The sequence below is a fragment of the Passer montanus genome, unplaced genomic scaffold, assembly GCF_014805655.1.
Source record: "Passer montanus isolate IOZ18808 unplaced genomic scaffold, ASM1480565v1 scaffold34, whole genome shotgun sequence".
Classification (NCBI taxonomy): Eukaryota; Metazoa; Chordata; class Aves; order Passeriformes; family Passeridae; genus Passer; species Passer montanus.
In genome coordinates, this window is record NW_024368152.1 from 6,426,271 (window position 1) to 6,448,270 (window position 22,000).

Here is a 22,000-nt window from a genome sequence, read left to right on the forward strand (position 1 = left end):
TACCTGGCCACATCATGGCTCATTAAAAGCTAAAGTATGGTGTTAAAAGGCATTGTCCAAATGCCCCATAAACGCTGCTCTAGGAAGCCTGTTCCAATGTTTGGTCACCCTCTCTGTAAAGAAATGCTTCCTGATGTCCAGTCTGAACCTTGCCTTGTGCAGCTTTGAACCATTTCCATGTGTCTTGTGAATGGATACCAGGGAGAAGAGCTCAGCACCTCCCTTTCTACTTTTCTTCCTCAAGAAGCTTTAGAGAGCAATGAGGTCACCCCTCAGTCTCATTCTCTCCTAATTAGACAAACCTAAAGTTATCAGCTGCTCCTCACAGGACACTCTTTCCAGCCCTTTCACCAGCTTTGTTGTCCTCTGGAGATGCATCCAAGGACCTTCCCATCCTGAAGTGGTGGGGCCCCAGAACTCCACCCATGCTGATGGTGAGGCTGCACCAGCTCTGAACACAGCAGGACAATCACCTCTTTTGACCAGCTGGCGATGCTGGGTTTGGTGATCCCAGGATGGGCTTTGCCCTCCTGGCTGCTGGCCACTGCTGGCTCACACGGAGCCTCCTGTCACCAGCACCCCAGATGCCTTTCTGCAGGGCTGCTCTCCAGCCTCTCCTCTCCTAATTCACACATGTGCCTGGCATTACTCCATACCAGGTGCAGAAACTGGCAATTCAACTTGCTAAATTTCATGCCATTAATAATTTCCCTGCTCCTATTTATCTAGGTCCCTCTGTAAGGCATCTTACCCCCCAACAGAATCAGTAGCAGGTTTCCAGTTCTGTATCATCATCAAATGTGCTAATGGTACATTTGACTTTTGGGCCCAAACAGTTGATAAACACATTGAACACAACTGACACTAGAGCTGAACTTTGAGGAACAGTGCTGGTGACTGGTTGCCAAGCAAATGTAGTTCCATTCACTACAACCCTTGGAGCCCAGTTTTGCACTCAGCTCATCTTGCAACTGGACAGCTTGTGCAGAAGGGTGCTGAGAAGGGACAGTATTGAAAACTTCACTAAAATCCAGAGAAACTACATCCACTGCCTAATCCTTAATTCCAGGCAGGTGACCTTGTATTAGAAGGTTATCAAATTAGTTAAACAATCTTTCTCTTTTTGATCCTATGTTGACGGTGCCTGATGATTGCATTGTTCTTTAAATGCCTTTCAATAGTACCCAGCATAGCCATGCACACACTTGTAACTAGAGGAGTACTGAATGTATTACAGATTCTAATTTCTCCGTATCATAATTACAGTCACAAAACAGGCTTCCATTACCATATTGTACAAATGCCTATCCAGAATAACAAGAATCTTGTCAGTTAAATACAAAACACTGGGGAACATGTGTAGTATTTGACAAAGAACATCACCATCACAGTTAATAAATATTGCTAGTTTAGGAACAGAGGAAACTAGTCAGTTTCCATCCCTAATACTGAATTTAAATTAAAATTTTAGTTCATTAAATATTGCAATGGGTACAATTACACCAAAAACCTTGTAATGATGGTTCAGCAAAGGAAAAATTTGAGTATTATCAGTAAGAATATAACTTGTGAGATACATGATGCTCAGACTTTAATTTCCCAAGAGTTTATGATACGGTATTATAGACTCAGACATGGGATTGGGTGACTTTTTTTTTTTTAATTTAAAAAATTCTTCCCTGAAAAGTTTTTTTGGTATATGTTTTTAATACTTAAGAGCAAGGATTTTAGTTCATTTTATTTTTCTTCATGGAAATACTACCAATTTTTTAATAGTAGATTTCATTTTTCCTGGTGGTTATTGAAGATGTAGGAGGCAGCCAATGGAATAGGTAGAATGTCCTGGCTTGTAGACATAGAACTACTGTGAAAGAAATGTTGCTCAAGCATGCAAAAACATATGAAATAATAGGCTCCATGGAGATTCTTCTCTTCTAGTGCTTACAGTGGAGTGTTGTTTTTCTCCCTGAATGCAGATAATATTTAAATGTCAGTTTTCAGTAACATTTCCATAGCAGCGGAAGGATTGGGTTACCAAATACATTTTTTCATCTTCATTTTGTTTCTTTCAATGTTTACTGCCATCCCTGATCTTCTGACTTTTGGTTAGAATGTGGTTGCTGACTCTTACAGCTGTTTTGAAAGATATAAACACTTACATACATCAGATATGTAACCTTTAGCGATAACCTGTTCTTAGCAGCTGATATAGTAATCTGACTGATGACATGGAGTTTGCATTTTGAACTCTGTTCAGGTGGAATCATAAGCCAGTTTTTACTACTTGTATTTGATTGTCTTGAATAGTTCGTTCAGCTTTGTCCTGTTTAAATAAAGTTTTGTGGTTTGTCTGCCTCTTGTTTGCCACTAATAAGCTTTATACAGTGACATTTGAGTGCCCTGAAAAAATTTTTTGTCCTTAAGCTTTCCCATGAATTAACAGATAGTATTACCCTTGCTTTCCTTGATGATGGTGAGGGAAGTATTAAGAATCAAACCAAATAAATGCAAGAGGCAGTAGCTATAAACCTGTTACAGCCCAGGCCTTCACCTGAAACCCAATGCCTTCATCTCTACCTTTGGGTCAGCCTGAAAGTTGATAAATTGCTAAAGAAATGAGTCTAGCAAGATTGTTTGGCCTATTGACAGTCATTAAGGAAGAGTGTGACAGACATGCAGAATTCTCCACTGGTGTTCCTCCAGCAATGATTTCCAGAAACACCAGGGACACTGTCTATGAACTGTGCTTTGTAAATGGCCAAACAATCAAAAAGAGTCGCCTTTTGACTCAAGATTTTGCATGGAGTCTGTGTACAGTAGATCCAGTTCATCTCTGTTTTGTTCTTGTTAGACCAATATGCAGTTTTGTTCAGGCTCCTTTTTTGTGCATTAACAGTGATTTTTCCAGGAATATGAGCAAAAAACAAAAAGGAATGTCCACACAATGTCCCTACGTTTACTGCAGCTTTACCACTAGCTCTAGCACTTCTGTCTAAATCACAGCAAGCTGAAACAACATGAGTTATGTATTACAAAGAGATCTTTCAAGTGCAGTACTACTGGTATGTTGGCAGCATTTGAATCAATGTACAGGTTTTTCAATTCTATATTTCTGTCTGCAAGTCTTGAATCTTTATAATCATAGAAGTGCCGTAATAAAGATACCATGAAGGATTTTCTCTTCCTGATACTTGTACAGTAGCACAGCATTTCTATTCAGAAAGATAGAATGGGGACACTGTTTCCATTTGCTTTCTGGCAGAGCTGTGCATGGATTAAATAGAGCAGACTGCCACTCCTCTGCTGATAAGGCACAGGCACTACAATTTCCCATAGTATTATTTTGCCAGTTAGTACAATACTCCATTTTTTTTTTATCATTGTGATCATTAATGCCCAGACAATGCTGTGAGCTCTCAAGTTTTGTATATCTCATCCATTAGGAATGTTATGAGTATATGTTTTCTCTGGTACATCAAGCAAATCCATTGTTGGATTGCTTGAGGTACCAGAGAAACATAAGTCTAAAGAATAGAGAGAAAAACAAGCTAACCTGCTGTTAGCTTTTTGTTTTTTCTGAGTATTACCAAGGGGCAAACCAGTATCTCTCTTAGAGTCATGTTAACAACAGGACCAGTCTTGAGTGTGCTTGTGTAATTTTGGACCAAAACACCTAAATATCTTTTAATAAAATTTTTCCCCACTTAATTAGCACAGAGTATATAGCAAATAATCTTGATATATACTTAGACAGTCACTTAGCAGTTGCTTGCCTCAAAGAAGTAATTGTTTTTCCATGTTTTCTTCAGAAATCTTTACACTCTGAGAAGGAGAGAGTAAAGCACAAAACACCACTTTTTCTTTTCTTTTTTTTTTTGGTATTATTTGCCGCACTAAATTTTTTCACTTACTACTTAGCCTTCGCTTTTTCAAGGGGATTATGGGAGGTAAGCAGGGAGCAATTTTCTCCAATTCCTGTCTGAAATTCAGGTTCTTTTGTTATCAGTGATGAAATTAACGTGCATCTTAATGGGTAGGATGTGTTACCAACTGTATATGTGCTGAAGTTACAAAAGGTTTTTTGCAGTTGATATTATTGCATGGAAGTCAAGCAGTTAGCTGCTTGAGTGTTTTCTGGTTCAGGATTTACATGTACATCTGTGTGCATAAATACTGTATAATTTATATATATATATAAAACACACACATAGATGTGTCAATGTGTTCCAAGTGCAGTGATGCCACTATTATTCAGTGATAGTGCCACTATCACTGCACTCAAGTGCAGTGATGCCACTATGACTCAAGACAGGCTAAGCTCCTTTTGACCTCTCATTAGATTATTTAGTTCCCTTCAAGGTGTTATGCACTACTGGTCTTTCTGGTACCAGTGGATTCATTGCTTACTTTATCAAATTTAAAACCATAGTCTGTCAAGTAAGCAGTCCAAGCAAGCAAATGTCTAGAAGAAATATGAAGCATGTGACAAAACTTGTCTTTGATGAAAAAATTTGATTACTCCTCTGTAGTCTACCTTGTTTCTGATAGAAAAAGAAACTGTAGTCCAATACATGAAGGAGAGGTCTACCAACAGTTACAAAATAACAAAACTAAGGTTAAGACCTGCCTTCTGCTTTGTTTTGTGCTTTCTTTTTGGTCAGATAGCACATGTGGATCCACTTGGTGTTTGAAACTAGCCCTGCTTCGTAGATACTCATACTCTGATTCTTGCCCTAAGCTCTACCTTAAGCACTTGAGCCAACTGGTTAATCTTACCTGGACCTTTAGGGGTCCCTCTAAGTTTGTTGTATTCTATCCCAAGTAGGTTGACAGTAGGATAGTGACAGACTTCTGTTTTCACTAGTCATTTTTAAACAGGATTAATGAATTTGCCTAATCATGACTGGTTATACAGACCTTCTTAATTTTAATCATTCTGCTATTTGAGCTTCCTTATAGGCTGATGATCATCAAGGCAATTATCCTGTCTATAAATGGTATCAGGCACCACTTTTTTTTTTTCTTGTTGTCATGCTTGACCAGAAGCACATGGAGCTTCTCTGAGTAGAAGGACAGAAAGTGATTTACTTAGTGTTATCCCTCATTCCAAATGAGGCAGAGGCAGCATCAGCCTCTTCTTCCCCAGGGCAAGGCAGACACCGAGAGCAACGTGGATGGAAACAGACCTTGGCTGCCTTCCTGTTCCTGTGTAGTTTGTCTCTGCTTGCCAAAAGAAGCCTACCTTAGCAGGGCAGCACTGTGCTGACACCAGGCTGTTCCTCGCCGCTACCAAAGGAAATGCCTCACTTGCTTGGAGACAGGAGGGAGGGGGAAACCTAATAGCTTGTGAGGTTTTACAGAGTTCAAGGTCCTTCTTAGTAGCTGTAATGTTTGTTTCCCACCATCAAAGCTTAGAGCTTGCTGCTTGTGCTCATACCCCAACCTTAGCAGAGAACTGGTACTAATCTGGACATGTGATATATCAGTAGAGACTTCATGGTTAGAGGTCACTGTGTGTTTGCATAGCAGTTCACATGGCTGGCTGTGTTCTTACTTGTCTTGTAGGTGGTGGGGTGGCAGAACTCCCTGCTTTAATAAGCAGGTACTGCAGAACCATGGGTGAAAACTAAACTTGATCCAGAGCCTTCAGCTCTCCTCTCCTGTGTGATCTCACTAAATGAGATTAGTGTTACCTGTCTTCATTAGGCTGTTAGGAAAACGATCTCATTTTGGTTTGCATAGGCCCTTCCCTTCTCACATGCAAAACCCTTTGTTTGTTGCAGGTGTATTTTCCTCCCACTCAGAATTGCTATTTCTGCTCTGATATAGAATAAACTTTTCTCAAGCATATAAGATGGAATTTTTTGTGGTATTTTTTTCCATCTGAATACTTGATATTCATCCCACATATGTTGACATTTGAATATAAATTAATTTTTGTAAAGTTTACCTTGTGTTTTTACAAACTGCAGCCATAAATAAGTGAGAACAAAAAGCTTGTGCAAAGTAATGGAGGGATAAATATTCGTAATGAAGAAGGTTTACATGTACATCTGCTTGGAATACCTATTCAAAGATGAAGAGGTATCACAAGGTGTTATCCTTGTGTCATTTGGCCATTTTTTGCTGTCTACTGCTGTGATTAATTCCTCTGAAGAAAAATTGTTCAACTTCTATAAATATTAAAGTACACAGCCATAAAAGTGTATATAAAAAAAAAGCCCACCACTTCAAAGGCTGGGCAGCTGTTAGTCTGTGTTGCTTTCTCTTTCAAGATACTCAGCTGGAGAAAGGCACTTGTTTTTCCAGTGCTTTTAGTTCTGGTTTCTTGGTGTTGTGATTTCTGCAGCCACTGATTGCTGTGTCTCAAAGGCTATTTGCCATGTCCTGACATTTCTCAAGCTGAAGTAGTCATCAGGGCTTCTCTTTCTGCTTTCTTGATAATACATTTCTTGCCTTACTTCATCATTTGTTGACTGATGGCCTGATGGTGCTGTTCCCTGTGCTCAAGCTGGCACAGTCTCATGGGGAGAAATTTGGAGGCTGGATTCAGAGGGGTGATGCACCTCATCCCTGATATAAACATTTTGTCTGTGAGCTGTTGTTTGCACTCATTAAGAAGCATGTACCAGGGACTGCTGTGATATTTGGGTGTACTGTCAGAAGACATTTGGACAGAGGTAGGACCAAGGCAGCAAAATCTACTCTGCTGTCCACAGGAGGAATCAACAGCCATCACTGCTCCAACAGCAGAATTTGCAATGGGTGAATGCCTGCTCCTGCCAGGATGTGGCCAGTCCCCATACTAAGATTACACCAGCTGCTGGGAGCACAAGGACTCTTGGACAACAATCATTTTTATAGCTCAGGAAAGAATGCTTGGATGGTTTGTCCTCAAACATGGAAGCACATGGGTTGTGTTTATCTTTCCCAGCTCTCATCCTGTTTGGCAATCATCCACAGGGAAGATGATGTGATTTTGCTTAGACTGACAATATGGTCTATAACTGGGCTACAGAACAGCTGATGGAGTCTTTAAACATTGACAGCATGGTGGAAAAAAGAGGCATTTACCCTAGACAATTTCAAATAAAAAGTATCTTTAAAATGGGCCAAGTATCAGGAGGATAGAGGCAGGAAACCTGTCAAGCAGGGGTCTTTGAAATTGCTTTCCACTTTGGGAAAAACATGTATCAGCTGGGATGTTATCTCTCCCTGGTCCTGGCCAAAGACTCTCTCAGTGTGTACCTTCTTGTTCACAGCATAAGGCTCTAGGTGTTTCCCTGTTGTGGAGCTCTGGAGTGCCTTGCAGGTTCTTCTCTTGTAGTCAAGGGTTGGTATGCTTGTGTAGCAGAATTTCTGTCTCTGTAACAAAACAAAGGATATAAAGGATAAACATGGAAGACAGTTCTCTGTTACTGCTTTCAGATTTGAAGTACTGCATGTCAAGATAAGTGAATTTGTTCTTCCTGTGATTTATTCTTAAGATGATAAATTAGGGTTAATAAAAATTTGAGTTCTAATAGTGAAGATGTCTTTGCAAGTAGATAATTGTTTCTGAAAAGATGTCTGTAGAAGTGGAAATTATTTAAGTTCAAAGTATTGCCACGAACATTAAACACTTCTAATGTACATCTGTCTCAGATCTAGGTGGCTTGTGAAGTTGAATGTAGCTTGTGCTTGCAGATTTGGTCAGTATAGCTGACAGTTTATCTAGTAAAGAAGAAAAATCACTCCCACAGTCAGGCATATGCCTCAAACAGATCTCTGTGATTAAGTGTACATAGATATTTTCCAGTAAGTCGCTCGTCAACTAAGTAGGATTAGATTGATATTAAAAAGCTGGGCTGTAGGTCTGCTGTAGAGAATTAGGCACACTGGAGCAGTAGTGCAAGAGTGGTTTCAAGTTGAGCCTGATATTAAACAACAATAGATTTGAGGCAGGATTATAACTACTTTACACAAAAAGGCCATGTAGTAAATTTGAAAGAAGCTTAAAACCTCTCTGAGGAACCTACCATTCTCTTTCTTTTCTTGCATATGTTTTCTTGTATACGGTAAGTGTACCGTGGAAACTTCTCAGAAAGTAGTTTTCTTTTTCTGCAGAACACCAAGTTTAAATAATATTGCCCTTATGACTGGAGTGTTGAAATGGAAGGATACAGGCTCTTTAGGAAGGACAAGCAGAAGAAATGGAGGTGTCACTCTGTATGCCAGTAACCAGCTGGAGGGTGTGGAGCTACACTTGGGGATTGATAAGGAGATGACTGAAAGCTTATGGGTCAGGATTAAAGGGAGGGCAGGGACAGGTAACTTTATGGTGGGGTTTGCTACAGGGAGTCCAACTAGGAGGCTGTACAAGAAAATTGGAGGGGCTTTATTTATAAAGGCATGTAGTGATTGGACAAGTGGGAATTGGAATGGCTTCAAACTGAAAAAGAGTTGGTTTAGATACTGGGATGGAATTCTTTACAATGATGGTGGTGAGGCACTGGACAGGTTACCCAGAGAAGTTGTGCATACCCCATCTCTGGAAGTGTTCAAGGCCACTTTGGATAGAGCTCTGAGAAACCTGGTCTAGTAGAAAGTGTCACTGCCTATGGCAAAAGGGTTGGAACTATATGATCTGTAAGGTATGTCCCAACCTAAGCCATGCTAGGATTCTGTGATTTATTCCTAATACCACATAAGTAATCCTGTTACTTTAAGAAGTATGCACTAAAATATTTTAAAAGGTAGCATATGATAGTTATATGTGGCTACAAGAATCTCCCTTTCAGGAATAGGGAAGGTTCTAGCCTTGTATCATTCTTCCTTCTTCAGAGAACACCCCAGATGCAGGCTGCTTGTTTTAGGGGAGTTTTTCTTCTTGAAATTTTTCAGGTTTGTCTAAATGGAAAATATTTCTAGAGAATGACATTCAGAGTGAATTTGCTATTTGGACAAAAGGAAGTGAGCTATTTTTTCAAGAGTATTAGTCTTCACCTGAGACACAGACATTCAGATTTTTTCTTTGTAGTGAAAGAAATTCACTCACTTTCAAACATTCTGTCTCCCCCTGCCCCAGTGATTGCACACTACATCACTGCACTGTTTTAATCTGAACCTAAAATAGGACATTGCATCATATTACCCAAAAGATTTACAGGCAGTTTGTCTATGAGTATAAATTCTACCTATTCACCAGACTGACTGCAGAATTAGCTATGGGGAATTTGCACAGAGCAGAAGAATAACCTTGGTATTGCCCTGTCTTATGGAAAGAAAAGATATCACCTTCTTAGAATTCATTTTAAAGCAATGTAAAGAAAAATTCCCAGTATGTAGAGCATAAAAGTACTACCAAATGGAGTTGATGCTGTAGTAGTTTTGGTTGTCTGTGTAGCCCCATCACATGAATTTTGAGCTTTGGCTTAGTATTATGTTAGCATAAAAGTGACCCACAGACCAAACTGTAGATTTTTAGCTACAAGACACAAAATAAGTGCTTCTCACTCAATATCCTTTCATATTCTTCATACAGAAGAATCATCTTACCCAAGAATTTAATGCCCCAAGGAATCTTTGCATGTACCTATCCTGATATCACTTGTAATGTGGATCACAAAATACCAACCAGCTTTTCCTGACTCTTCATGTGGTCGAATGCAAGTTTATGTAATTATGTGTGTGTGTATTTATGTATATTTTTAGATGTTTGTCTAATCCTGGTTTGCAGATGATATGGAATTTGAGACCAGCAATTTAGTCTACATGTTAATAATTATCCCATTTGAAAATATTTTCAGCTAGGGCTTTAAAAAATCTCCCTTGTTGAAAAAGCATGTCAGCCCTTCCTTGTGTTTCTGAAGTGCAGTGTAAATTCCTAGTGATTGTCTGCCCAAAGTGCAGGGTTATCTCCAAGGTTAATATTTGTGCACAATAGCAACTGCCTTTGCCTACCTTTAATATTTATTGCTACTAAATACATTGTAAAAAACTAATTCCCTTTCTTTTTTAGTACTTGGTAAATGCTAGATTTCTTCTTTTTATTTTCCCCCCTTTTAATTTTATCGGTGCATGTGTTTTGGTTTTTTAAAAATTGTTTTCCAATACCAGCATGTGATGATTCTGCATGTAGTGCTCACTTCTTATGGTGATGGCTGTGGCCTAGTGCCAGCACTAAAATACATCTGAAGGTTTAAGAAATAAATCAGATGATATAGTGATATACTTTGCTCTTGTCATGTGTTTTTGGCCTTTCCAAATCCATGGACTGATTTAAAAATTTCCCATTTGATTTGGCACTTGCTTCACAGCATTAGTGTAGTCAGAAGTCTAAGTCACTAATTTGAACAAATTCCACCTATCAGCTGTTAAGAAAATCATTCAGGATAATCTTTTTGTCTGTCTAACTCAAATAATAGGTGACATCTTGAAAAAGCAGTTGTTGTTTCCTTGCAATATTCCTATTGCAATAGTAGCAATAACATGTTCTTAAAAATAAATTAGTTATAACTTTCCCAAATCATCTCCAAGTGTTTTTAATTACTTGCATTTTGTATTGTAAAATGACCTCAGGCACCAAGTGAACACATTTTTTCTGTCAAAGTAGATGGTAGATAAGTGTCGCCCCCCACCATGTAAACAGTGAAAGTCAAGATTCCTTTTTTGGAATTATGGTGGGGTTTATTTGGGCTTTGATGTCAGGAGAAATAAATCAAAGCACCAACATCAGAACTAAGCATGATTATTCCTGGAATTCTTCTAAAAGAAAAAGAAAATCCAAAAATTTTGCTGTGGCCTGTGCAGGTTTGTTAAAGCTAAATGCAGGAGAGGAAAATTGTGTTGTGGTTTTGAAATTAGGCAAAAAAAAAAGCATTTTGAGTCCTATATAGGATATGTTGGTCTTTAGAACATTAAACAAAAAAATATGAAGCTCTAAAGCCATGGCATATCAGTGGTCGTGCATACCTTCCTGTGTGGCACAATCCTTGATGTGTAGAGGTTAGAAATACAACACATCTTGCAGAGCTTTAAATACTACACTGGGCTTGGCAGCTTCAGAAAGTCATTCCCTTATTAGTCATCTGTCTCTGAGGCAACAGAAAAACGTGTTCCCAATTTATATAGGCAGCTTATAGTAAAACTGCTGCTGAATTGGGGTCTCAGTTTTCTTTGTGACGGAATGGATCTGGGCCAAAACTCCTAAAAATGGATATGCTTCTGCTCTTTGTCATGGGGACAGAAAATGCCTCCAGGATTCACAGGTTACCAGGTGACAGAAAAAGTTATGCACGCGTCAGAAAGGACAGCAGGGATGGAAAGGGGACAGAGCAGGGATGCACAAGGAGCATGTGAGCACAGGGAACAATACAAGAGTAGTGCTCAGGGGAGCTAACTGGCCTCTTCTGACACACATCCCTTAGAGGAATAATGAATATGTTCCTCAGCATATTAGTTTAATACATGTCAGTATGCTCTTATAACCTTACTCCAATCTCATGTCTTAGGTATCTAATTTTAGCTGCTGTTTTCTCTGAGAAAAGTTATGTAATAGACTTCATTTTGAATGTTGTTTGGGGCAACCTACACTCACACTTTTTTGTTCATGCTATAGAGTACTTTATTGCCTTAATGGAAGGACTATGAAAATAATTTCTTCCAGCATTGAATCAAGTTGCATAGAAAATTTACAAAATTTTGTCATCTTTTTGTAATTGTTTTACAATTAATTTTTCATAGTATATGACTGAATACCTTATCCTGCTTTGTTTTGTTGCTTGCATGCTACTGCATTTCTGGTACTGTAGCCAATCTTATACAAATTGCATGTCTTGTGCCTGCCCTCAAGAGAAGCCACAGGTACCCTGTGCATCAAATTCTCTTGCAACTGCTTTGGGTTCATCTTTCTCCACCTAAGAAGTCTCAGGGGAGTCTTGAGTGGATAGTGTGTTTTATCCTCTACCGATTTTCCAGCAACATTTTGAGGACTTGAGGCATTTCTCAGAAGGTGAAGCATGAGAAGTGCACTTGGTTGTGCTGATTTTGAGAAGGCAGCAGCCAATGCCCCATTAAGGGGAAGGGAAAGGCCATGAACACTGCTCATGACAGGAATGAAGTGTGTAGTTTCTTGGAAAATGAGAGGAAAGGGAAGCAAATCGAGTAGGCTTTGGCAATAGTCCTAAACAGGCTGAGGAGGAGAATTAGTCACATTAATGATTAATGATAGCAAAGCTCATTCAGCTTGAAAAGTACTTTCTATAAGTGCTAAGTGCTGGCATTAAAAATGTATGCATTTTTGTTTTAATCCACACTTGGCATCTGCAAATGGAGAGGAAAGGGAAGAGCCAGCGGTGTCATTATAGCAGCACTAATACCTCACTACAGCTGAAATCACAGCTTGCCAAGGCACACAGCCTGGGGTCTGGGTCTTGCAGAGCTCAGCCTGTTGGGGTTAGTAATATGGGTTCTCCTAAAGTGTTCCAGCATCTGCCCTGCAGAGCTCCAAGTGAAGGCTTGGAAACCTTCTGCAAGTCAGCATCTACTAAAGAAACAGTTGTCCTCATTAAACCCCTACTGGGGAAGACAAAGACTATGTGTGGTCTGTCATACATGGATTTCTTTGCACAATTAAAAATTTTATAAATATCAATTATCTGATCTCTGTTTTTCTCTTCCAAAAAATTGACCTGCTTTCCCTAATGTGTGGGAGACACAGAGAAAGGGAGCTCTAGCAGAAATGATTTGTCGTGCTATCAAGGTGGTGGCAACTTGCCACCAGAAATGCTGTGGACCAGAGCAGCTGAGATTGTGTGGGCAGGAAGTACAGTCTTTGCCGCAATCAAGCTATGAGAGGTAAAATCTAAAATACTTTGTTAATAGAGGTGTCTGAAAGGAGCTGTATAGACAAATGGAGAGGCAGAAGAGAAAGAGAAGAGGTTTGAAGTCTGAACTTTACAGCTACAAGCCGCATGCCTGAGGGTTAGGCTGAACGGTGCTTGTTGATGGGCTATTTTATTGCACAGGGTGAAGGAATAAGCAGTTTGGTGTAATGTTGTATTTTATTTAAATGGTATGCTCTGTCTCACCCCTCCAAAATGTATGGTATATTCTAAGCCTGTGGTCCTGCCCTGAACCATCATGTATCTGTAAACCCATTGGCACAAGTCTGATTCTGCACCCACTTTGATTTTTCCCTCTTAAGTTGTGCGGGGGAGATCAGTCTCCCTCTTGGCCCTTCTCCTCCTCTCCTGTCCCTTCCCTCCCCCAATAAACCCTCATTTAATTAGTACCCTCAAAAGCCATGTGGAGCCTCCTTGCCTGCCTGCTGCTACCAGCGAACTCACAGCCAAGGGGGACCTCCGGGGACTGCCTGGGGTGTCCGTCCCTCCCCCAAACCAACTAGAACAGTTTGGGAGAAGCAGTTTTGTGCTCTGATCTGAAGTTAGGCACACCAGCCTTGCCACAGTCAGTGCAGCCCTTTGCTTTCCGAGGCTGGTGGTTAGTCAGCAGCTGAATACCTTTAGCAATGTCTAGCAATGGTAGCTGAAATCCTTGTTTTGCCAGTTTGCTGCAGAGTGTGTAATCCTTCTTGCCTCCCACACAGCTGTATGCTGAGCTGGTGTCATATCTTCATTTTACTCTACTGATGGTCTAGCATCACTATTCACACATCTGCAAACAGAGTTAGGGACCTCATTGTGTGATTATTTCCAGTTTGCTTGTGCCAGCTGAGCACAGAGGCAGGGTGAGAACATCACAGGCTGCCCCATCCACTGGGAAGCAGACCCTCATCTGCTCTTTCTGTGTAGCAGTGGGCTGGTAGAAGCTGCATGGTAGCAGCAGAGAGCAGGGTCTCTTCATCACTCCCGTCTTCCCAATAGACACCTATGCATTAGCTCTCAGCTTGATGTAGGAAGGATGGAGGTGGAAGGGAGTTGCTGGTCATCAATAACAAGTTTTAATCTTAATTTGCCCTTGGTCAAAAATATACACATTTCTTCTCTGCTTTGTTGACAGCCATGCTGTGCACTGCTGTGCTAGAGGCTGCATTTGCATTTATGAGTTGGGTAAAATGCTGTGGTTGCTAGGGGAGAAAATTATTAGTATTACCAATATTTATTATTTGGTGCCCATGGAAACTATAGTTCTTCAGGGAGTCCTAATTCTCACATTTTTCCTTTTTGTGGAAAAGTTACTTCTTTTACCATGAAGTTCAAATAGTTATTTTCCAAGAATAGATGTCAAGATAGTCAACTCCCTTTGTGTTCTACTATGCTTGACAGATGTCTGTCTGTGGGGAATTACTGCTTACTAAGATATGTTGTGGCTTCCAGTCACACAAATTTCTCTAGAGTGTGGTTAATGTAATGGTATCATGGAGGTGTTTTATTGTTTTTTCTGCCTCTGCATCCTCTTTGATTTGTTCTTTCCCTGCTGTTATTTTTTTAAATTTGCTGCATATTTTAAATTGATGAAGAACTATTTGGTTAATTTTGGTTTAAGTGGTCTTAGAAGTTTTTTTCAACCCAAATTATTCTATGATTTTGATGAGGAAATGAACTTTCTGTTTTCTACATAAAGGTATAACTGTGGCAAAAGCTATGAATGTGGCTCATGGCTGTAAAACAGACACAGTAGTGCCTGTTTTTTAAAAGTTTAAGTTCTTCAGATTTTCAGTCTAAAGCTGTTAAAATACTGAGTGATTAAACCTTGGCAGAATAGTTAACTCAGTGTTTGGCTCTCTTACAGTGCCTAAAACAGTATGTGGAACTTCTGATCAAAGAAGGTCTAGAAACAGCAATCAGCTGCCCTGATGCTGCCTGCCCAAAGCGAGGTCATCTGCAAGAAAATGAGGTACACTCTTCCTGCAAAGAGGGTGTTTTCTTTTCCTTACAGGATGTTTAAATCTGTCCTGCTTTCTATGTTACATCTTCGTTGTTGACAACATAGGTTTTTATTAATTCTTCAAAGGTTAAATACTCTGTGTGTTTAAAATTTCTAGATCATTACTGTTCCTAATTGGAATTTTTTCTTCTTTTCCTTTTTTCAACAGATTGAGTGCATGGTTGCATCAGAAATCATGCAAAGGTATAAGAAACTACAGTTTGAAAGAGGTAACATTACCCATTGAAGGCTGTGAGAATGGGTTTGTTCCAGAGCAATCCTATAAATCGGAATCTATGCATATGTTCTTGCAGTAGCATTGTGCGTTAATTGGTTGGTCATCAGAAAGAAAAACCCCAAAACCTAAAAAGTAATTGCTTCTGTTCTTGCCTACATGATTCCCAGAACTGCAGCACTCTGGGTATAAACTAAGGAAAGAAAATTGCTATGTATTACATTCCTAAATAACTGAGGGAGTGACTTCTATTTTGAGCTTTGCTGTTTAAGTTGACTACTAGTATTGTAGGGGCTGGAGAGAAATACTGACCTGTTTCACAGAGCCAAGATTATCTCCTGGGTCAGCATTTGGTACAGAATTAATGAGCATGTGTGTAATGATACAAACACATTAAGAGAACATAAGCTGACTGTGTGCCTGTGGAGATGTGGAATGGTGTGGCCATAGAGAATTTACAGTAAAGTTTTGCTGGGGGCAGGAGTCAATCTAGAAACCACTGCAATCATTGGTAAGTTTTTATTGCCTTCACTGGGCTTTGAAACATGAAATTAATTATCTGTAAGGAGCATCCAAGAAAGAGATAAAAGTGTGGCTTACGCTGTTGTTAATCATGTGGTTACATTAGGATAGAGGTCAACTTGAAATAGGTTCCTACTGGGCAAGATATTGTAAAAACACTTTCTGGTGGGTTTAACTGCACAGTATACACGGTATTTAATTTCAAATACAACTGAAAAAATGCATCTCATTATCAGAACAAGTTTAGTTCAGTGAATGAAAGTTGGCAATTAATTGAGACTCATGAAACTCACTTTGGTTTGGTGCCTGTTTGCAAAGCAGGCCAGATTTGTGTCAATGTGAGTCATATAAATGAAAAAGCTCCTTTTGAAAATTTGTGTCTTCAAATGCCCTGCCAGTCAACCTCAGCTGAAATGCATTGTTATGGAAGGCTGATCTTGTATCTGCCTTTGAATCTGGTTCTTTTATGTCCCTTTGCAGAAGTGCTTTTGGATCCATGCCGGACTTGGTGTCCATCCTCTACGTGCCAGGCAGTTTGTCAGCTCCAGGAATCAAGCCCACAGGACCCTCAGCTGGTCCAGTGCAAAGTGTGTGACATTGAGTTCTGCTCTGCTTGCAAATCTAATTGGCATCCAGGTCAAGGCTGTCAAGAGAGCATGCCAATCTCTTTTCTTCCAGGAGAAACAAGGTAAGATATTACAAAAGATTAAGTATTTAGAAGCTAAAAACTCAAAGAGGCATTTTCCTGAGGTTTTGTTCTAAAGCTGATTCCTTCACTTAGTTGTTCCTGTTCTTTTAATGCTGTATTCTAAAACTGAGCAGCTCTTGGCAGAATTTTTGCCAGAATTCCCAGCAAAGCACAAAAGAGCTGCTTGAGCTTTTGGCCTTTTGCCCCATTGGGGAAAATATGACATCCAGGCAGCTCATCAGCTTCCCCTGAGAGATGATCTTGTTACTGCTGCTCTCCTGGACAATGTGAGAGTCGCTAACATAATGCCAGACAGTGATTTTTAGGATACCCTGTCAATCATCCCCTCTGCTGCACATTTGCCACATGATCTTAAGTTCTGTTTCAAGTGGTCTCTGGTGGTAAACTGCAGCCACTGAAGAAAGACCATTGTGCATGTGTTCCACTTGATGTCTGAGCTTTTTCAAAGATTGTGTTGCACTCCAAGACATCATTAAAGCCCTGTCCAACCTTGGACTTAGTTACTCGTACCTTGTCTTCTTTCAAGTTTTGCTGTAACAGATCACTAGCTAGGATGCTGTCATGATGAGTTCCTGATCAAATAGACTAGCTTTGGCACATGCATTTGTGTGTGCATGACAAGAACTGAAGGTTGCTAAATTTCATGGCAAGGTAACAAACTTTATCTACTTTTGCTTAGTATTTTGGTTGCTTTTAGTTTTTATCCCATGCTTTTTTTTTTTTACTCCACCGAGTAAAAGTAAAAATTGTTTTTTCATTATTCTGGAGCATAATGGGCCTGTTAGCAGCATTAGGAGTTTCATATACATTTTATGTATACAAAGCATTTTTTTCTAGTACAGTCACCCCTAGTGTTAATAATTAGTGTGTGTCCTTTTACCCTGCTATTGGGCAAATCAATCAGTCATCAGTCCTGTTTTGCAGCAAATTGTTGATTCTCCATCGGTCATTCTGGTATCTCACAGTGGCAGTAGCCGCAGGATTTACATTTGAGTTCTTAGTGAGCATAAAACATCCATATAGTAGAAATCTACACAAGAGAAATAAAAATTGTTCCACTGTTTCAACATTCCTCTGTGTTGTGCCCATTATATCAGGGGATATCTGTGGTTTTGCATACTTGTGCAAGAACAGTCAGTGGCAACTCTAACTCATGAGCAGTGGCTTATTAGGAGTCTGTCAACAAAGACAAAGTTTAACTGAAAGAACAACATGTGGCAAAACCTTATTGTTCTTGATTGGAGGGAAACTCCTAGGAGGATCCTTAAGGAGGGCACAGACAAGTTCTCTGTCCCTGGTACCCCAGTCTAAAGGGATGTGATCTGGGGTTATTGTGCAATCAAGGGATTGTTTCTTCATCTGAGAAAGAAAGGAGAGAAAAGGAAAATAATCTAGATGTACAAAATATTTAGGTGTGAGCTACCTGCTGCTCATCTGGTACATTACAGAAGAAAACTGTTTAATATCAGTTAGTATCATTACATAACAAAAAAGCTGGTTTTTACATGGTAAAGAAAATATCCTAGCTTTTATGTAGACACTGTAGTCATTAAACAGCTATTTCTAGAGATATATTTGAAAAGTAGAGTACAGGCATAATATTGGAATAATAAAATCACTTGAACTCCTGAATCTCTAGTAATTTCTTTTTTTTTAAAAACAAAAAAAGCAGGCTTGCCTTCATAGCACAGTTCTTAAACATTCTTTTCTAAACTGACATGATCATGCATTTTACTAATTTCTCACTCTCTCCCACAGTTCAGTTTTCAAAATGGAAGATGATGATGCTCCAATCAAACGCTGTCCAAAGTGTAAAGTTTACATTGAACGAGATGAAGGCTGTGCCCAAATGATGTGTAAGAATTGCAAGCATGCCTTTTGCTGGTACTGTCTGGAATCTCTTGATGTGAGTACATGCCACACACTCTTGGCTCTCAGAAGCTTAAAAGTTCATTGCTTTGCTATCCAGCTGTCTCTTTAATCAATTAAATAAATAGCTCACTAGCTTCTGGCCATAACACACCAGAGCTGGTGCTGAGAATTTGATAGGATTTGTATCCTCTGTTTTACTTGTCTGACCTGTGTGAATTTAGCATTTGGTCTGAGTCAGTAAATAATTATTGAAAAGTAAAATCTTATGACAGTAATTTGTTTACAATCTTTACATGGCACCTAACATGGGGAAGGGTGTTGCTTTTTTTTTTCCATTGCTGACTTTTCAATGTTGGCTTTCTTGAAGGCATTACAGTATGAGATTAGCAATGCTCTTAGTCTGAGGATGTTTAACAAACTAGATGTGGTATGTCACTAGCAGTCTAATTTGTTTACCATTCATTGTATTCTGTGGGACAAGAAATAGATCTGACATAGGAGAAAGAATACAATGTTCTCCCAACAGCAGGAATTTATTGGTCTATAAGCTGCTACTCTCATATGTTTATACTTTTTAAAATCAGCCTGTTATCATGCCCACGGATCAGAGTATATACAATACACAACATCTGTTTCCATGTCATCAGTTTTACTTTATAACTTTGTTAACAATAGCAAAGGAAATTAGGTTCCTGAGAGCTACTCCAACTATTCAAATCTTGTGGTTGTTCCATTTGAATACTTTACTAACAATCCTGAAGTCACAGGCTTCTCGCACGCTCTCACAGATGCAAAAGCAGTGTTGCCTTAGAACTAGGCCTGCTATCTTGTCTGGTTTGTGAGAGGCTGACAGAATTGATAGGGATGTAATAGCTCAAAAATCTGTCATTCTGTTCTTCAGCTAGATAAAGGAACCAGCTTTGGGAAGACTCCAGCACAAGTACTGATTTTCCTTTGCCCTTGCTATATGTGTGTAAAATAAATGCAGTGGTCAGCTTACCTTCTTGGATTCTCTTGCTATACTTCATGCTAGCATTTAAATATGCAGCTTGGGAGAAAAATTTGTTATATATCTATAACACACACCAAACAAACCTGCTTGTGAAGACACCTAACTATAAACAAAGCACTTTCGAAAGGTTGAACATGGCCATATCCACTTGCTTTTATCTTCCTGTGTGATTCCTGGGTTTAAGTTGTCAGGATATAGTGTTTTGTAACTTGAACTTCTGTTTATTGCCTACTTTCTCATTTAATATTTGTAGGATGATTTTCTCCTTATACATTACGACAAAGGACCTTGTCGAAACAAGCTGGGGCACTCCAGGGCATCTGTTATCTGGCACAGGACACAGGTAAAGCTCAGATCTTTGAAAGCTCTCTACAGGCCTGCTAATGTCATAGTTCCTCATTTTAACTCCTTAGGATAAATTCTGTGCCAAATGGTAACTGATTTTTGTAGCAGATAAAAAGAGGGCAGTAGCTTGGAGTAAACAATTAGTTCTCCTAGAGAAGGTTCTCCTTGGCAAAATGCCACTGAGAACCAGAAAAGGTATGTTTGCAGAGCCAGTTCAATGCCAGTTCAGATTGTTCTCACTGAACTTGGAGGATAAACTAGGTTGCCACTGTCAGTATTATTTACAAGGAAGCTCTTCCTGCAAGGCATGTTTAGCTCTGGATCCAGAACTGGAAATGAATTAACCTGAATACAGACATTATCTTGCTATGGTCTCTATCTGACTCTTTCCTGTTGGTTGGATAGAAAGAACCCTGAAGGTTTATCAGTAGTTTCAAACACAGATTCAAACTGACAATTGCAGAGAGTGTGGGAATACCTTATGTAGTCTAGATTCAGTGTTGCTAGACTCAGCAAGAATGCTAGTAATAAAGGAGCTCTCTGCAGCACTTTGATGCATGCAGTATAAATGCTAATGTGTGACTTGGTCCAATCTACCGCCTTTACAGTCACTTCAGAGATAGGGGGACATCTGCATATCTGAGTCATCTCTTTCTAAATTAACTGTGTGCCTAGAAAAACCTACCTTAGCTTGAGATGAGGTACTTTTCTTGAAGCTGAGATTTCTTTCTGTGTGAGCATAAACTCCAAGTTTATAGAATAATCATCAAGTCTGGATAAACAGCGAAACTGAAATAAAAGGAGAAGGATCTTGCCCCTCTCACCCACACCACTGGGTGTCTTGAGCTGTGGACTGGCTTTTGCTTGGATTAGCCAATGGTATCTCAGGAAGTGTGTGGATACAAGAAGTTTACTTGTTAAACCTGTAGTATGAGGTGATTAATCTGATATTTAGCATCTGTTCTAAGCCACTGCAGTTCGTGCAAATATGCTTGATATATGGAATGTTTGATCTGGCTATTATTGAGAAAGAAGGTGATAATTCACTACTAGTCAGGATGTAATTCTGCTAAACCCACTGAAGCCAAATCAACACTGCAATTGTTTCCTTATGTTAGCTTTGAGTAAGTTGTTAAGGTTCTTCTTAGATTTATCCAAAGCAAATTGAGGTGAGTCTTTGGTTTGTTGTTTGTGGGTTTAAAAAAATATTTGCTTTGGCCAGAGAAAATGGCTTGATGCCTAGTAGGGCAGCAATTTCTTCAGAAAAAAAAGAACCAAGGAAAAAGTAAGTTAAGTAATAGTCAGCAGACAGCTTTACTTAAAGAAAAAGAACACACATACACACACATGCAAAACCACACCAAAAAATAAAAAGAGCAAAACAAAATAACTGAAACTTGATTTCTTTGATGGCATATTGAGGTTGAAAGGAGGGTGTAAATAGATGTTTTATATTAATTACCAGAGTCAGTCTGGTCCATGGAATTGCTAGCTTCTAGCTTGGCTCTGTCTGACCAGTGCACTCAGTATGGGTTGCAAAGAGCACCGTGGCAGTGGTGCAGCTCCTGTTTTTTAAAGACAAGAATTTAACTTTAGTTTCTGGGAAACAAATGCAAAGATTTGTAGAAGTTGCATCAGATTGCCAGCACCACCGAAAAAAGAGAATGGGTTATGAAACGTGCCCACCTCTGAAGCTGGAAAAGGGGTTGCTGCTGGGCTGGAATGGCTCGGGCGAGGCCGCAGGGGCTCCCCGTGGCCGGGAGCAGCAGCCGGGATGCCGGTCCCGCTGGAGCGCTGTCCCACAGCGCCATCTCCCGCGGCTGCCCAGCCCCACAGCCGAGCGCCAGATCGTGACACCCGGTTATCCGGGGCCAGCAAAAGTGCTGTGCCGTGGCTAATTTAATATTTGCCAGCTAATTGAAGTGGCGTATCTAGCCCTGACTAGAAGAATCCTTAATGAGTGCTGCCCTCTAATTTCATTTTGCCTTCTGCTGTGAGGTTTTGCTATTGCATTAGCACTCCACTCCTGCCATCATTATTCAAAATTATTCACAGACACTCTCATATGAATAAATCTAAATTATTTTCTTAAATAATTTGTGGGCATATCATTGCAGCATCACTCTTACAGTTGCCCGTGGCAAATGGGAAACTTTCTCAGGCGATGAAGCTCAACTTGAATGTTTCTTAAATAATTTTCCAAATTTAAGCTCTGTAGAAATTAACTGCTTTGTCACACTGACCAGTTAGTAAGTCTCATGCTGGGAAAGAGAAAGTCAATGAAAAAGATGCACTAAGAGTTAGATCATGTGCCCTGAAGCAGCAGCATGAGCTCAGGTCTGACTGCAAAAAGCCATTGCCTATGCAGCGTCCTCCTATAGTCCATGGTGTTAGTAATCTGTGATTGAAATTCCCAAGATTGAGTGCATGCTGGTGG

At 39.7% G+C, this 22,000-nt stretch overlaps 1 protein-coding gene across 2 annotated transcripts in view; it reads left to right on the forward strand.

Moving 5' to 3' along the window:
• The window catches only part of RNF144A (ring finger protein 144A), a 63,050-nt gene that overhangs the window by 35,812 nt on the left and 5,238 nt on the right, over positions 1–22,000 (forward strand). For both annotated transcript variants that reach the window (XM_039715570.1, XM_039715571.1), the window contains exons 4-8: positions 14,734–14,838; positions 15,038–15,098; positions 16,106–16,313; positions 18,093–18,240; positions 19,472–19,561. In XM_039715570.1, the coding sequence (XP_039571504.1) occupies positions 14,734–14,838; positions 15,038–15,098; positions 16,106–16,313; positions 18,093–18,240; positions 19,472–19,561 (612 nt within the window). The remainder of the gene's footprint in view (positions 1–14,733; positions 14,839–15,037; positions 15,099–16,105; positions 16,314–18,092; positions 18,241–19,471; positions 19,562–22,000) is intronic.